Here is an 18,482-nt window from a genome sequence, read left to right on the forward strand (position 1 = left end):
GTAGCAAAAGTAGGCTATGGGGCTACGCATTGCATGTTGTTAAACCATATAATCCTCGAACCTAGACTCGATTTTTAAAAAATGAGATGTATATTGGGTACATGGCGAACACATACATGGGGTTAATAGCCCAGTGGTAGTTGCTTCATCTTTGCCTTGATGTGTTGTATCAGCGCTTAATCATCGCTGACATACTTGGCAGCTCTCGTCCTTGCTCCCGCTGGCCTCCAGTAAATGATGTTGTGTTCTTATCTGTGTCATTACAGCAAGCATCCTTCAGAGCAGAGGATTTAAACAGCGTTCTGGATCCTGCCCAACCATACATATCCGATATTCACAGCGAAAACAGATCCAGTCTACCTAACTGATCACTGGTAATACAAAGAGCCTGACCAACAGAAGTGGACTTTGGAAATCTTGACCATCAACAGACCATATCAAGATTAGAAAACCTCAGCTACAGAATCTAGAGAGTAACTTCACCTATATTGACCAGCAACCCAATTCTCTTCTAAGACATGTTACCTGCCACCTTCAAACTCTGTGCTGGGATATCATACAGACATCTTCGTAACATGACAGGTGAGCTTTTATAGTAACCTATGGATGGGTTTAGGGGATCTATGTTTTTATTTGTGACAGATCTACATATTAGGGTATGGTACAAAGTTTTAAGGGGTACATCTACATCCACATGTAAAAATAACGTAATAAATAACATTGCTGAGTAAACACATTTTTGGGAACTCTTGACAATACTTAAAATATTAAGAGTAAAAAAAAAAAAAGGTAAAAAATATATAAAAAAAGTACAACTTCTTGTCCTGTTATCGTTCTACACTAAGGCAAAAATTTTGACAACCACCTCATATAAGGAAGAAGTCTATAATGTAATAAAACTGAGGATGGTGATGGAGGGGCAGTCTACATAATCTGTTTCTGCACGTATGTCCTTTATTAGAATGATCCCCTAGTTGTGTGTTTAGATTTACCTTTACATATTTCTTAGATAGATTTTGTTACCCAAAATTTGGACATTTTTTAGGGTACTGTGTATTTTTTTTTTTATTTAGAGGTGTTTTCGCAGCTTTATAGAAAATTATAAATCTTTACAATTGCGAAAATGGTTTATTGTGTTGCTTGTAGTTAGCACATACTTTAAAGTAGGGGTTCCCTAGGATGAAAAAAATCAGGGGTTTACTCATGGCAAAAAGGTCTACCAGCACGTCATAAATTAAAGTTTTTAAAGTAGAAAACGAGAACCGTATGTATAATACAAATAACTGTCCATAAATTACAATTCTCCGCTTAAATTTATGTTGTTTTCTAGTTATTTACGCTGTTTTATCTATAACTCAATATCTTATTTGAATGGATTTTTACAAGGCAAAAGCAGTGATTACCACTGTCCTACCAGGGGATCCTCCAGAAGGCCCTGATACATAAATGGGACTCTGGATCTAGTCAGTTGCATTGAAGAGTTAAATTATTTATGGGTTAATTCACAACTAATCCCTTTGTCCCCATAGGTATATTGTGCGTGTATAATAACAGCAGATCTTGCGAGACAGTTAGGGCCCCAAGCACACGAACGTGTTTTTGCGGCCACAATTCACCTGCAAATCTGCGGGTGAATTGCGGTCCCATTGCTTTCTATTGACCCATGCATAAGACCGTGGTTTCCACAGTCCGTGCATTTCCCGGGAGCCTGGACCGCAAAAAGATAGGACAAGTCTTATTACCGCATTTTGCGGTCCAGGCTTATTGAAATAAATGTACACGTCCATGTTCACGGCCCGTGATTTACGGGCGTCCCGCAGGTGATACTCCAACCGAGCAGCAAATCACGGATCATGCACACCACTACGGTTGTGTGATTGACCCCTTTAAGTGGACATGCTCTGGTTCCGTATAGCTGGAGACTAATCTCCTCTGGTGGGTTTAAAGGAACCCAGTTCGACACTGATGACAATGATTCAGCCCCCCTTTAAATGTATACAGTGGGCCACTCATATGTACATTTTCTTTATGCCGAGATGCATAGCTCTGTCTACTTGGAGCGGTATTATATAAGTTTATTTTCCAGATTATTGTAGATTATTGTGCGGAATTATAATATTAGGTGATGGAATCGTAAAAATAATCTGAAAAGTGACAACCATTTTTCTCAACCAGTTGACACTTTACTCCCCCCACACTCTTCTTGGTATCTTATCTATAGTAGATTACCCAGCAGGGGAGATGATGGGCACAGGACGACTCCTCTCAGAGTAAAAACAAATATCTGTGCCCCATACTAGGGTATGATGGAAGTGACATTCAGATGAAAAACAAAATCATTTTAGCAATACCATTATATCTGTACCACGTAATTGTGGAAAGGTTACCGTGTCCTTTAAGGGTTTAGTCTGCATTAAAAATAGATTTTGTAATAAATATAATTCTCGGTGTAGAAAAAATATATGATAACTTCTCATAGAGTCCCAGATACAAGCAAGACTATCTTTCATAATGCGAGAACATCTAAGTTACGAAATTGCATTTCAGGCTCAAGTACATTAACGCATTACGTCCGAGTCATAATAGAGCACCCATAGAAGTCTATATGACCCTACCCTGCCGTACCTCCGAACGGCTGATTTCCTATGGATCAGAAAATTGTGGCATGCCCCTTCAGATGCCGTATTACGGAGATATTCTCCCATAGTAAGCAGGGAGTCTGTGCGCCTCCGGTACAGGGTTATGTTGTGTGTATGAGGCCTAAGACTGCAGTCTGCTACTTTGTATACTATATATTTTATTTTCGGTATATATTTAAATTTCTAGGTTATTTTATTAAGACTGAATGGATACATATCTAGTACAGCTCTGTGGAATATAAGGGCGCTATACATATAATGGGAACTAAATATGTTCTGCAGACTTTGGACTATGCGTGCACTAAGAGTCCTTTAGGCTACATGAACACATTGCGTATTTTGTTGTGGAAAATACGCACCAAAACCGCAATACGCAGGAAATTTGCAGGTAAAAACCGCACCCAATCGTGCGCTTTTCGGTGCGTTTTTATGCTGTGGATTTTAGTGCGATTTTCCTCAGCAGTAGGCATATACAATTCGCAAGCGGAATCGTAAAATAAATTGACATGCTGTGGATTTTAAAACACGCACCGCAAGTCAATGTATGTGCGGAAAAATACTGCAGCGTGTACATGAGATTACCTGGAATCTCATCGACTAGGCTGGTACTGTATTACGCTGCGGTTTTGCCACACGTAATACGCATCGTGTTCATTGACACTCAAAGGTCCAACAAGTGTGGGTGGACATACTATATGTGCAGAGGGGCCCAGCAGGAGGATTCTTTAAAATAATAATAGCACTCCCTACCGTCCATTAGATAACATGGAAGGGGCTACACTAATGACTTCCATCCATAGCTCGCAATTACGGTTTTAGAGAACCATGATGGAAGCGCTCTATGACTAAGGGTATATTCAGATGGTGCAGTTGTCGCTACGTGGCAAAAAAAACACCACAAATTGCTGCATTTCTGCAGTTAGCACAGATGAAGCTCATTAAAATCAAAAAATGTTCCTTCACTGTTCTTTGCTGCACGGCCACAATTGCACCATCTGAATATACACGAACACTCCGCTCTCGTCAAGTTGTCACTTGAAAAGATAAGGACCCAAACGCTGCAGAGGGCCCTGTGTGGTCAGCATCTGCCCCTGGCTACTTGGTTTAATTTTTTTATCTGCATCACAAAATAAAATAAGTGTGTATTCAGACATTGAGGTGCATGCGTTTTATGCGCGATCTGATACACCTTTTTATGCGGTTGCGTTTTTTTACGCATGCAGTTTTCGGATCATTTTTTTGTGATTATAACTGCAACATCTGAATTAATCCTCACACAACACTAGACCCAATAGTCTTATCTCCATTTGCTGCGCAGTTTATTGTTCCCTGTTATCACCCACTGCAGCCTAGGCAGAGGATGACTAGAAATCTGTATAGGGATTCTACAAAACCCTCCAGTGCTGAGAACCTTGAGAGACATTTACCTACAAATATATAATTCAATGCTGTATCTAACGGATAGAACTTGATGGCTTTCACAGAGGCCCATTTTGCTTTCCGTACTGCCACTGCAATCTACTCTTTCTGCTGTTTTACAGTGGATGCTTCGTGACATTTGCAGTTCATTGAGCCAGCAGCAGTACTGGGATCATTTGGAGCCATGACTGAGCCTAGACCAGTTTTACACATTAAAAACCCCCACTCCCCATAGGCAGCCTCCTTATATAAAGGCTGCTCAGCTGCAGCTTGTTACTAAGGTGGATGAAAAACCTGGGGCGGCTCTATGTGCGGCCATCTTTCTTTCCCATGTCAATATCTCATCACTGAATACTTTCCAGGTTTTAGTTGAGGAGCACTAGACCCGTTCAGTACCAAGACAGATGGTGTGAAGATTTTAATGAAACCTCTTCCAGCAATTCAGAGCTCTCCAGATACTAGACTGCTGACTGTTTGCTAAAACCGTGTATTTATAGGAGTCAGGTTTTTTTTTACACAGTTTACGTTGCTTTCTTTTGCAGCAAAAAAAATAAACATGTGATTTTTAATAGAAAGTTACGAAAAACGTGATGAAAGCCACAACTAAAAATGACTCATATAAATACTAAATAAGATTAGGTCACATCTTTTCACAGCAATTTTACACCGGCATTATGGCGCTTTGTAGTCATATGTTATCGATACTAATGTTGACCTACAGCTGGGTTCACACTGTGCATTTTTGTTTCATGTTTAGCCTGATTTTTTTTTGTTTTAATTGTTGAACTCTCATTGAGAGACATCAGGGTTTATCTACCAAAACAAAAAAAAATGCATGCAAAAATAAACGCACATGTGTTTCCGGGCTATGGGCGTTCCGTGAAATTCCATTTATTGGATTATTTAGTAAACATTTACGCTTTCACATACCCCAATAGAAGAATATTAGCAGCTATAACGTCATGCAATCTACTACGATCACAAAGGGCACTAATCGGCACACGTAAAATTGTGGTTAGGCCCTGTCCATAATAATAATCTTTATATATATATATTCCAAATGAGTTATTACATAGGGACAAACTAATAGTTCAAACAAACGAGGTGAGGGCCCTGCTCGCACGAGCTTACAATCGATATGTCCTTAGACTGAGGGCTTATTCACACGAACGTGTTATACATCCGTGATACACACGTGATTTTCCCGCACGTCGCATGGACCTATGTTAGCGAATGGGGCCGTTCAGACTGTCAGTGATTTTCACGCAGCGCATGTGCGCTGCGTAAAACTCACGACATGTCCTATACTTCTGTGTTTTTGGCGCATCACGCACCCATTGAAGTCAATGGGTGCGTGAAAATAACGCGCAGCACACAGAAGCACTTAAGTGGGCCGCGCGTGATTCGCGCTACAGTAGTAAAATAAATGAATGAAACAAGAAAAGCACCTCCTGCTTTTATGTTTGTAAACATAAAAACAGTGTCTTCACGCTGCCATATGCGCGGAAATCACGCAGGCACGCACCAAATACTCATGCCACACGGAACTTTTGCGTGAGCAAAATGCAGCGTTTTTTTGCGCGCACAAAACGGACACGTTCGTGTGAATAAGGCCTAAGGCTAGAGCTGCATGGCGACTTTGGCCGCGATATCACATTGCATCTAATGATTGTCAATGTGGTTGCATTGCGACATGACGGTCGCAAACATCCAAATCTGATGGATTTTGGGTCGCAAGTGCCTATACGACTGTGACTGGCTTGTGACATGTCTGTAATTTATTTTTATTAAGCCAAGTCGCAAGCAAGTGGCAGACAAATCACACATATTTTTCGGTTGCGCGACTTATATGAGACTTGACGTTGTGCGACGAAAGTCGCCGTGTAGCCCTAGCCTTATCTGAACAAATGAAGTGATGCCTAAAGTTATGAGTTTGATTTGGTTTTTCAATCTTTTTTTTTTTATGTAGAGGAGTTAAAAACATGGGTACAGTCAAAGAAACATTTCCTGAAAAGTTTCTTTAACAAAAATCGTAATCCTATTCCCAGCAAGACCACGACAAAATACTTATAACAACATACGTTTTTTTCGGCTTCCTTTACACATAGTCTTTCTTGCAAAAAAAGCATTAAAAAAATTGCAGCATTTTTTTTAATGTGTGTTCTTTTTTTTAATCATTACATTCATAACACATTTTTTCAGGCATTTTTCAGGGGTCTGAGACCCCCACCGATCCCTAAAACAAAGCGGAAGAAGCCACTTTGTTTCTGATCGGCTTTTTACGGAAAGCCGAGCAGTTGGTGTAATGGTCCATAGACTTTCTATTGAGTCCATACATCGTTACCTCGGCTTTCCCAGAAGAGCCGATCAGAAACCAAGCGGCTCAGCACTCACCCGAGCTCATCTGTGATCCGTGGGGATCTCTGTGTTCAGCCCCTGATCAAAACTTCTGAAATGTCACAATGACATGTCAGAAGTTTTCTGAAAGTTTAGTTACCCCTTAAGGAAGAAGTTTTTTACAGTGACTGTTTCTATGTGTAAGAATTTAAAGGGGCTGTGCACTTTGAACAATACTGTTTTGTTAAAAGAGCGCCCTGATGATAACCTGATGATAGGGTGTCTTGCTTCTGAAACCCCCAATGATCAGAATTAATCTGTGGGGGAACCAGCAAGTGTTGATTTTCCCTGCGGCACCATCACAGGAGAAATGAAGCATTACACAGTTCCCATTGAAATCAACTGACTGTCTGTACTGCATGGACAAGCCGGGTCCTTCAGACTGAGAGATGCTCTGTGTTGACCCTCTCCACTTTGGCAATTAAAGTCCTGAATAGTGGATTTAGTGAAGAAGTGTAGGACTTTGGGGAGATATGCGTGTTGTATTAATTGGAAACTCTGGCTGGCACATGTGTATACACACTGCTCTGTGTGGGCAATTCTCTTGCTGGCTCATTTGTATGACCACTATTGTAGCAGTAATTTGTATGTGGGCCTAGCTATGCGCTTGGAAGTATTTTATGGACAGTGTTATATGGCTAGCACAATATTATGGGTAAATCTGTGTTGATCTTATTATTATACTGACAGTAATATTTGGCCAACACTTCTTCATGGGCACAAGAATGGGGAATAACTCCAAGAGGGCCTCACTATGCAGGTACTATGTTGTCTTGGTGTGAAGACATTCTGCAATTTTGAAAAAAATGTGTTTTGTTATATATGTGCCACTCTGGGCTGAGAACTCAAGATAGTCTTGAGGTCATAATTCGGGTTGATATTGGAACCGAGGCAGGGATAATAAAAGGTGGGTTTAGGGTGGGAATATATCTAAATAAAGAATTGTCAAAAAAAAAAAATACGTTTAACTGATCCGTTTTTTTGTGCACGTGCGCAGACTAAAAATGAAAGGAAGAAAGATACAAAGATAAAAACTGATCCGTTAAAAACGGAGTATAACTGATGACAAACTGAAAGAAAAGTGTACGTTTTTTTGACGGATCCGGTAAACTGATCCATCAAAAACAAACATATTTTACCTTCCGTTGCATTCAGTCTGGCATCAGTCAGTCCGTCTGTTTTTTATTTTTTTATTTCAACGGATCCGCTAAAACGTATGCCTTGTGAATTGAAGGTTTTCTAAGATACACTATCCTGAATTATCTCAATGAGATTAAACATATTACTCCATATCAGCATGGGTTTATAAGGGATTCAGTCCTGCCAAACTACTCTGATCAGGTTAGTTCTAGACTGGACTGGGGTGAGTCATTGGATGTCATATATGTTGATTTTTCCACAGCATTTGATACTCTCCCGCATAGGGTTGGTTCATAAAATGAGAATGCTGGGACTGGGAGAAAATGTGTGTAAGTAACTGGCTTAGTGATAGAAAACAGAGGGTAGTTATTAACAGCACATACTCAGATTGGGTCACCGTTACTACTCGGGCACCACTAGGGTCAGTATTGGGCCCTATTCTGTTTGTTATATTTATTAATGACCTTGTAGAGGAATTGCACAGAAATATTTACATTTTTTTAAGATGATACTAAACTGTGTAAGATAATTGACAGAAAAGAGGATAGTATTATATTACAAATGGATCAGGAGAAGTTGGAGGCTTTGGCAGAGAAGTTGCAAATGAGGTTTAACACTGATAAATATAAGGTTACTGTATTCACTTTTCTCATTACTTACTAAATGGGAAAACACTGGGTAAAACAGACATGGAAAAGTTCTTAAATTGACAATAAACTTAACTGTAGTGTCAGGTAGCTGCTGCCAAGGCCAATAAGACCATTGGATGCATCAAAAAGGAAAAACATGCACAGGACGAGAACATACTTCTACCACTTTATAAATCACTAGTAAGAACGCTTATGGAATATTGTGTACATTTTTGGGCCCCAGTGCACAAGAAAGACATAGTAGAGCTTGAGCCAGTTTAAAGGTGGGCAACCAAAGTAATAAATCGAATGGGTGTACTACAGTACCCAGAAAGATTATCACAATTCGGGTTATTTAGTTGAGAAAATAGCTGCCTGATGGGTGATGTAATAACTATGTATAAATATATCAGACGTCAATATAGAGATCACTCTCATGATCTATTTATACCCAGGACTGTAACTATAACAAGGGGGCCTCCTCTAGAGCAGACGTCCCCAACCTTTTGGATCTTGTGAGCCACATTAAATAAAGTGATGGTCGCGAGCCACATTCCAAATATAGAGAAACATGTAGCGGAAGTGAAGAAAGTGGTACAAGTGGTATTGCATGTATCAAATTGTACATACAGAAGAAAATAAGTATTATATCATTCAACTTGGCACAGTTAAGAGGTTAGGATATGTCTTCAATATAGTCAATTTAGAAATCTTATTGTAGGCAATGCATATGGTCACAACTCAGGGATCCTATCGCGAGCCACACAACCGGTGGTCTTAAGTTACTGGTTCGGGACCACCGTTCTAGAGGAAAGAAGGTTTGTACACAAACATAGAAGGGGATTATTTCCTGTAAGAGCAGTGAGACTATGGAAATCTCTGGCAGAGGAATTTGTTTTGGTGAATTCAGTTCAAAAGGGGCCTGGATGTCTTTCTTGAGTGTAATAGTATTACAAGTTATGGTTACTAGATTACTGGTTACTATGAAGGAATTTTTACCTAAAATGAGGAAAATTGGCTTTTGCCTCATGGGGGTATTGCCTTCCCCTGGATTAACATTGCAGGATAATAGGCTGAACTGGATAAACATATGTATTTTTGTTGGCCTTACAAACTATTGTTAAGGGACCCTTACAGCAAGTAGTAGTGGAGAACCTCATTAACTGGTTGCCGACACAGGACGAGTATGCTCGTCCTGAGCGGCGAGCACTTCGCGCATTAGGACGAGCATACTCGTCCTGTGTGACAGCAGTCTCTGCCGTCTCTGTGTGTGCGATCGAGAGCGGGGCAACGGCTGTAATACACAGCCACTGCCCCGCTCTGACAGCGCAGAGGATAGAAACATCTTCTCTCCGCTGTTAACCCTTTGAACGCCGCGATGACAGCTGATCGCGGCGTTCAAAGAGAGGGGGCTGCACATTGATCGCGTCACAGAAAATAACTGTGACGCGATCAAAGCCCACAACTCGTATGGCCAGACAGCCCAGGGTCCAGTGAAGGACCCCAGGGCTGTCTGAACATATTTCCTGTTGTTAGGGCATACTGAGGTATGCCCTAACAACTGCCTGTGTACAATCAGTACACAGGCTAATGTACTGGCATATAGATCTATGCCAGTACATTACAGTTACAAAATAAAAATCAAAATGATAAATCCCTTTATGGGATTTAAAAAAAAAGTTAAATGAATGTAAAAAAAAAATAATGGTAAATAAATAAATAAAAAGTAAATAAAATACACAGAAACACAAATTTTTTATAATAAATAAACTTTTTAAAATATAAGTCCCAAAACATGAAATAATATAGACATATTTGGTATCGCCACGACCGTAACAACCTGTACAACAAATGTATAACATTATTTATGATGATTGGTGTATGGTGTAAAAAAAAAAATATTAAAACTGCTGCGCAACTGCTTTTTTTTCTGCATTTTAATCTAATTAAAAATGTATAGAAATTAAACGATAATGTATTTGTACCAAAAAATGGTACGTACATAAAGTACAACTCGTCCCGCAAAAAACAAAGTCTCATACAACTACGTTATGAGCGTCGGGATGCAAAGAGGGAAATGTAAAAAAAATTGCTCTGTCCTCAAGGCTAAAATTGGCCGTGTCCTTAAGGGGTTAAGCTCATGTTTATTGTACTTTTATTTATTGTCTCATGTTATGTACTTAAACCTTTTTTTCAAATGTACATTGCCCTGGAATTAATGGCGCTATAAAAATTTTTTTTAATAATACACATATATAATTTTTTATATATATGTTTGTAGGTCTCCGGAGAACGGCTGCAGTGGCTCTTTCACATGAACTGGAAAAGTTGGCTCTAGTTGGACCAGGACCTAGTCGATGGATAAACCAAGTTAGAAGAAGAAGCTCTTTACTGAGTAAGTCACCATACTAGTTCCCAGAATATCATTCCTACAATTTTGCTATATCAAATGTCTATCTCATCCAATGGGCAAATCCAAGAATGGTAGACATATATTGTTCATAAATCTTTTACTTAGGTTCAAGGCTTGATGAGAAACCCTACAATGAAGTTGAGATGTCTTACATCAAGCAAGGAGAAGAAGCACTAAAGAAGTCAATGAGCATCTTGGGAGAACAAGATGGGTGGAAAGTAGAAATTGTGGCGGTACGATCATTTCGTATTTTCTATCATACTTTACATTAGTGTAGAATTACATAAACTCATCCTTGCCAACAAATGTTAGCAGTCAAGGAGACTTGATATATTTCATCTTGTGCAGGGACAAGAGGCACGGGGTCATTTGCACTTATCTGGTCTTCATCTTGTCAGAAATGTATTTATAATTTAGGTAAACTAGAGATTTGCCTACTTGAGCATGGTTTAAGATCAGTACAGAGGAATGTCTTAGATTTATAAATTTCAATATACTTTTTTGTGATTTAATGTTAACGGGACTTTTTGTGATTTTCTATTGATGGCCTATACTTAAGATATGCGTTAACCCCTTCCCGACATTTGCCGTATAGGTACGTCATGGAAAGCATTGACTTCCCTCATCTTGCCGTACCTATACGCCAAATGCAGAAGGGGTTACCGTATCAAAAATAAAAGTTTTAAAGTAAAGATGGCTGCTGTTCATAACAGCAGGCCATCTGTACACGATGCCCAGGGGGGTGTCGCCTCCCCCCCGCATCGGCGATCGCCGCCTTTGGCCGGTCAATTCAGACCGGCCAATTGCGGCTGTTTGTGGCTTTTGCCAATCACTGTGCCACAGGGCACTGTGATATGGTGGTGATTGGTGCTGTCTGGGACAGCACCAATGACTACCATGTTCCATATAAAAAATGGCGATGATGCCAGCCTCCAGATCGCTATGGTTGGTCGGTCAGCACCGACCGACCAATCGCAGCCATGGCGGGTGTTTGAAACACCCTACACCAGCCCTGCCCACCTCATTCCGGTTAGGAACGGTGAGCAGAGCTGGTGTGACCATCTGTGAAGCCAACTTACCGAATCTGAGGCCTTCTGTGCTGCGATCCTGCTGTGACGTCTTCATCCGACTGCTTCCTGCAGAAGAGTGAACCGTCATCATCATCATCTGTGCTGCTGCTGATTATTCTTTTTTTTTTGCAGCAGCAGCACTTGTTTTTTTCCTAAACTTCTTATCCCTGTACCCTCCCCCCCCCCTCCCCCTCTTTCCCTTTTTACGTCCTGCGGCCGCCGAGTGCGGATCAGTGACCGCCATCACTGACCGCCAATTTTTGGCACAGGACTTTCTTTTTTTTTTGTATTTTTGCACCTCCCTGTGTGCGCCCTGCGGCCACTGAGTGCTGATCAGTGACCGCCATCAGTGATCAGCATCCGTGGTAATTTTTTTTATTTTTTGGCCTTTTTTATTACTGCCCCTTTTTTTTGCGTGCGCCCTGCGGCTACTGAGTGCTGAGTCTAATAATCAGCCTCAGTGGTAATTTGTTTACGCAGGTTTTTTTTTGGCCTTTTTTTCTTCATTTTATAAAACTGTAAAAAAAAAAGTGTAGCATTAGAGTAGCGGACGTTTACTGACGTCCGTTTTGTAAAAAAGATATATAGCAGAAGTTCTAGCTATATATTTTTTTATACAGTTTGAATAAATTTACTTCTTATAGTCAGCGTCCATTTAGTGACGGACATTTAGTTCGTTCACTAAATTTTTGATAGCGTAGCGACAGTTTTAGTATAAATTTACATCTTATAGTCAGCGTCCGTTTAGTGACGGGCATTCAGGTTTTTTTTAACTGAAGTTCATTCACTAAATTTTTGATAGCGTAGCGACATTAGTATAAATTTATAGCGTTATAGTCAGCGTCCGTTTAGTGACATACATTCAGTTTTTTTTAACTGAAATTTGTTCACTAAATTTTTGATAGCGTAGCGACAGTTAGTATAAATTTATAGCGTTATAGTCAGCGTCCGTTTAGTGACGGGCATTCAGTTTTTTTTAACTGAAATTTGTTCTCAGGAATACTGCCTGTGCCATGCGCATCACAGGAAAGACAGCGGGAGCTCAGGGAGTTAAATGCATGGCTGAAGTCTTGGTGTAGAGGAGAAGGATTTGGGTTCCTAGAGCACTGGGCTGACTTTTCATTGGGGTACAAACTGTATTCTGCAGATGATTTGCACCTAAATGGAAGGCGGTCCGCTGTGCTGGGGGAGAGAATTCTAGCTGGGGTGGCGGAGTATTTAAACTAGGGCTGAGGAGGGAGGTCAATGTAGAAAAAAAAGGGGTAGCCAGGTTAGAGAGGGGTCAGACTATATTGGTGGGGGGAGAAACAGAATGTGGGGAGAGGACTAGACAACAAGATAAGGAGATCCTTTCGTTACAAAACATCAGTGTAAATAAAAAGGCCCGATTAATGTCAAATCACATTTCTGATAATAAAAGTGAAAAACTGACAGGCAAGTTAAAGTGTATGTTCACAAATGCCAGAAGTCTAGCAAGCAAAATGGGGGAGCTGGAGGCCTTGATACTGGAAGAAAATATAGATATAGTTGGTGTTGCTGAAACATGGCTGGACTCTTCACATGACTGGGCTGTAAATCTACAGGGTTTTACACTTTTTCGGAAAGACAGGACAAATAGGAAAGGTGGTGGTGTATGTCTGTATGTGAGAAATGATATGAAGGCGAGTGTGAAAGAGACAATAGTGGGTGAATACTGTGAGGAGGTTGAAACCTTGTGGGTGGAACTAGAAAGGGAGGTAAACACTGAAAAAATTACTTTTGGTGTAATCTATAGACCCCCCAATATAACTGAGGAGATGGATGTTCAGCTATATAAACAGATGGAGCGGGCTGCACAGGCGGGTACTGTAGTGATAATGGGAGATTTTAATTTCCGGGATATTAATTGGTGTCATGGTTCGGCTTCAACTGCAAAGGGGAGACATTTCCTCAACCTGCTGCAGGAAAATTTTATGGGCCAGTTTGTGGAAGACCCGACTAGAGGTGAAGCTCTGTTGGATCTGGTCATTTCTAATAATGCAGATCTTGTTGGGAATGTCAATGTTCGTGAAAACCTCGGTAACAGTGATCATAATATAGTTACATTTTACCTATACTGTAAAAAACAAACGCAGGCTGGGAGGGCAAAAACATTTAATTTTAAGAAAGCCAATTTCCCCAGGATGAGGGCTGCAATTCAGGATATGGACTGGGAAGAACTAATGTCAAATAATGGAACAAATGATAAATGGGAGATTTTCAAATCTACTTTGATTTATTATAGTGCAAAATTTATTCCTATAGGTAACAAGTATAAACGACTCAAATTAAACCCCACATGGCTTACACCTTCTGTGAAAGGGGCAATACATGACAAAAAAAGGGCATTTAAAAAATACAAATCTGAGGGTACAGCTGTAGCCTTTGTAAAATATAAAGAGCTTAATAAAATCTGTAAAAATGTAATAAAATTAGCAAAAATACAAAATGAAAGGCAGGTGGCCAAGGATAGTAAAACAAATCCCAAAAAATTCTTCAAGTATATAAATGCAAAAAAGCCCAGGTCTGAACATGTAGGACCCCTAGATAATGGTAATGGGGAGTTGATCACAGGGGATCAAGAGAAGGCAGAGTTACTAAATGGGTTCTTTAGCTCTGTATATACAACAGAAGAAAGAGCAGCTGATGTAGCCGCTGCCAGTGCTGTTACTATATCAGTTGATATACTGAATTGGATGAATGTAGAGATGGTCCAAGCTAAATTAAATAAAATAAATGTGCACAAGGCCCCGGGACCAGATGGGTTACACCCTAGATTTCTTAAAGAGCTTAGTTCAGTTATTTCTGTCCCCCTTTTCATAATATTCAGAGAATCTCTAGTGACTGGTATAGTGCTAAGGGACTGGCGCAGCGCAAATGTGGTGCCTATTTTCAAAAAGGGCTCTAGGTCTTCCCCAGGTAATTATAGACCAGTAAGCTTAACATCCATCGTGGGGAAAATGTTTGAGGGGCTATTGAGGGACTATATACAGGATTATGTGACAATAAATAGCATTATAAGTGACAGCCAGCACGGTTTTACTAAGGACAGAAGTTGTCAAACTAACCTGATCTGTTTTATGAAGAGGTGAGCAGAAGTCTAGACAGAGGGGCCGCTGTGGATTTAGTGTTTTTGGACTTTGCAAAGGCATTTGACACTGTCCCCCATAGACGCCTAATGGGTAAATTAAGGACTATAGGTTTAGAAAATATAGTTTGTAATTGGATTGAGAATTGGCTCAAGGACCGTATCCAGAGAGTTGTGGTCAATGATTCCTTCTCTGAATGGTCACCGGTTATAAGTGGTGTACCCCAGGGTTCAGTGCTGGGACCCCTATTATTCAACTTATTTATTAATGATATAGAGGATGGGATTAATAGCACTATTTCTATTTTTGCAGATGACACCAAGCTATGTAATATAGTTCAGACTATGGAAGATGTTCATGAATTACAGGCAGATTTAAACAAACTAAGTGTTTGGGCGTCCACTTGGCAGATGAAGTTTAATGTAGATAAATGTAAAGTTATGCATCTGGGTACCAACAACCTGCATGCATCATATGTCCTAGGGGAGCTACACTGGCGGATTCACTTGTTGAGAAGGATCTGGGTGTACTTGTAAATCATAAACTCAATAACAGCATGCAGTGTCAATCAGCTGCTTCAAAGGCCAGCAGGATATTGTCGTGTATTAAAAGAGGCATGGACTCGCGGGACAGGGATGTAATATTACCACTTTACAAAGCATTAGTGAGGCCTCATCTAGAATATGCAGTTCAGTTCTGGGCTCCAGTTCATAGAAAGGATGCCCTGGAGTTGGAAAAAATACAAAGAAGAGCAACGAAGCTAATTAGGGGCATGGAGAATTTAAGTTATGAGGAAAGATTGAAAGAATTAAACCTATTTAGCCTTGAAAAAAGACGACTAAGGGGGGACATGATTAACTTATATAAATATATTAATGGCACATACAAAAAATATGGTGAAATCCTGTTCCTTGTAAAACCCCCTCAAAAAACAAGGGGGCACTCCCTCCGTCTGGAGAAAAAAAGGTTCAAGCTGCAGAGGCGACAAGCCTTCTTTACAGTGAGAACTGTGAATCTATGGAATAGTCACCGCAGGAGCTGTCACAGCAGGGACAGTAGATGGCTTTAAAAAAGGGTTAGATAATTTCCTAGAACAAAAAAATATTAGCTCCTATGTGTAGAAATTTTTCCTTCCCTTTTCCCTTCCCTTGGTTGAACTTGATGGACATGTGTCTTTTTTCAGCCGTACTAACTATGTAACTATGTCACTATGTATGTAACATTTTTGATAGCGTAGCGACGCAGTTGTAGCTCAGTTTTTTTTACAGTTCTATATTGAACGTTCAATAAATTTCTTTCTCCTACATTTTTCTTATTCTTCTCTTCTTTTTTTTTTTCCTATAAATTTCATATTACACGTGTAAAAGCACAACTTACAAAACCACCTCTATAAAGAGTATTACACATGTTGAAGCACTACATACCCCCCTAATAAAAATGGCCCAATCATCTCAAAGGCTCTACTCCGCTGAGGAGGCATACGCCATCCTGGCCTCTGACACTGAATTGGCCAGCGAGGGAGAAGAGGAAATTGCCCCATTCATCTTGACCTCATCATCCTCATCCAGTGATGAGGAACCCCCGCAAAGACGCCCCAGGACATCAGCTGAGGCAACCCCACAAATGAGTGATACCCTGTGGAACCCACCCCCTGATAATTATGAGCCTCACATTCCAGATTTCACAGGGAGCTCAGGAATTCGATTTGAGACTGTAGGCCTCGCAGAAATTCACTATTTAAAGCTGTTTTTCACTGAGGATTTTGTTAATGTAATGGCGGCCCAAACAAATTTATATGCCCAACAATTTTTAGCCCAAAACCCCACGTCATCATTTGCTAGGTGGACCCCCATAGAGGCAGCGGAGATGATGAAATATTGGGGCCTTGTCCTACATATGGGCCTAGTAAAAAAAACAGAGATTAGGCAATACTGGAGTGTGGACATTTTATACAGCACCCCATTATACCGCATGGCAATGACCCGGGCACGATTTGAAATTATTCTGAAATTTTTGCATTATAATGATAATGCACAGTGCCCGCCCCGTGATGACCCCACATACGACCGCCTATTCAAAATCAGGCCAATGATTGATTATTTCTGCACCAAATTTCAGGAAGTGTACACCCCCGAAAAGAACATAGCAATAGACGAGTCCCTTGTACATTTTAAGGGGAGACTAAAATTCCGCCAATACCTGCCAAGCAAGAGGGCGAGGTATGGAATTAAAATGTACAAGCTGTGCGAGAGCCGCTAAGGGGACACCTACAGGTTTCGGGTTTATGAAGGGAAGGACACCAGGATAGAAGCTCCAGAATGCCCCCCTATCCTAGGAGTTAGTGGGAAAAATAGTGTGGGATTTGATGCACCCACTGCTGGACCAGGGTTATCACTTTTACGTGGATAACTTCTATACCAGCATCCCACTATTTAAATGCCTCTCCACCAGAAGTACTGTAGCATGCGGCACCGTGCGCAAAAATCAGAGAGGCCTCTCTAAAAATCTGATTGGGCAACCCCTAAGAAAAGGAGAAAGCAGGGCACTACACAGCGATAACTTGTTGCTGGTCAAGTATAAGGACAAGAGGGACGTCCTTATGTTGACCACAATACACGGTAGTGGCAGCACCCCTGTCCCTGTCCGAGGTAGCACCACAATGACCCCCAAGCCAGACTGCATCCTCGGCTAAAATAATTTACATGGTAGGTGTTGATCTCTCTGATCAAGTACTGAAGCCGTACAGTGCCATGCGTAAAACAAAGGCGTGGTACAAAAAGCTGGCCGTGCACGTGGTACAGATGGCATTGTATAACGCTTACGTGCTATACCGATGTGCAGGCCGGACAGGGACATTCCTTCAGTTTCAAGAAGCGGTTATCAAGGCCCTTGTATTTGGGAACCAGGAAGGGGAGGGCCCCAGTACTTCTAGATGCGATGGTCCACGTATTGTACCAGGGCAACACTTTCCTGGCGAAATCCCCTCCACTGGTAAAAAGGGAAGGAGCCAAAAAAGGTGTAAAGTGTGTTACAACAGAGGGAGAAGACGAGACACAACTTATCATTGTGAAACCTGTCCCGACAAACCTGGCCTGTGTATAAAAGAGTGCTTCAAAGTTTATCACACATCCATGGATTTTAATTGAAACATTTTTTTAAATGCTCACTATACCCCTAGATAAATTCCTTGAGGGGTGTAGTTTCCCACATGGAGTCACTCTTGGGGGGTTTCCACTGTTTTGACCCCTCAGGGGCTTTGCAAATGCGACATGGCCACCGCAAACCATTCCAGTTACATTTGAACTCCAAATGGTGTTCTTTCCCTTCTGAGCCCTGCCGTGTGTCCAAACAGCCGTTTATGACCACATGTGGGGTACTGTTTTACTCGGGACAAACTGCTCTACAAATGTTGTGGTGATTTTTCTCCTTTAGTCCTTGTGGGAATGAAAAAAAAATTTGCTAAGCCTACGTTTTATTGGTTACAATTTAAATTTCCATTTTCACGGCCTACTTCCATTAAATTCTGCAAAAAGCCTGTGGGGTCAAAATGCTCACTATACCCCTAGATAATTTACTCAAGGGGTGTAGTTTCCAAAATGGGGTCACTTGTGGGGGGTTTTCACTGTTTTGTCCCCTCAGGGGCTTTGCAAATGCGACATGGCCACCAC

At 40.8% G+C, this 18,482-nt stretch overlaps 1 protein-coding gene across 1 annotated transcript in view; it reads left to right on the forward strand.

Annotated features, from left to right (window-relative positions):
• The first annotated feature begins 333 nt into the window (after positions 1-333).
• The window catches only part of STAR (steroidogenic acute regulatory protein), a 32,660-nt gene continuing 14,511 nt past the window's right edge, over positions 334-18,482 (forward strand). Inside the window, exons 1-3 of the mRNA XM_075855398.1 lie at positions 334-582; positions 10,506-10,619; positions 10,743-10,870. Coding sequence (XP_075711513.1) covers positions 519-582; positions 10,506-10,619; positions 10,743-10,870 — 306 coding nt within the window. The 5' untranslated portion in view covers positions 334-518. The remainder of the gene's footprint in view (positions 583-10,505; positions 10,620-10,742; positions 10,871-18,482) is intronic.

This window comes from Rhinoderma darwinii, chromosome 3 (genome assembly GCF_050947455.1).
Source record: "Rhinoderma darwinii isolate aRhiDar2 chromosome 3, aRhiDar2.hap1, whole genome shotgun sequence".
Lineage (NCBI taxonomy): Eukaryota > Metazoa > Chordata > Amphibia > Anura > Rhinodermatidae > Rhinoderma > Rhinoderma darwinii.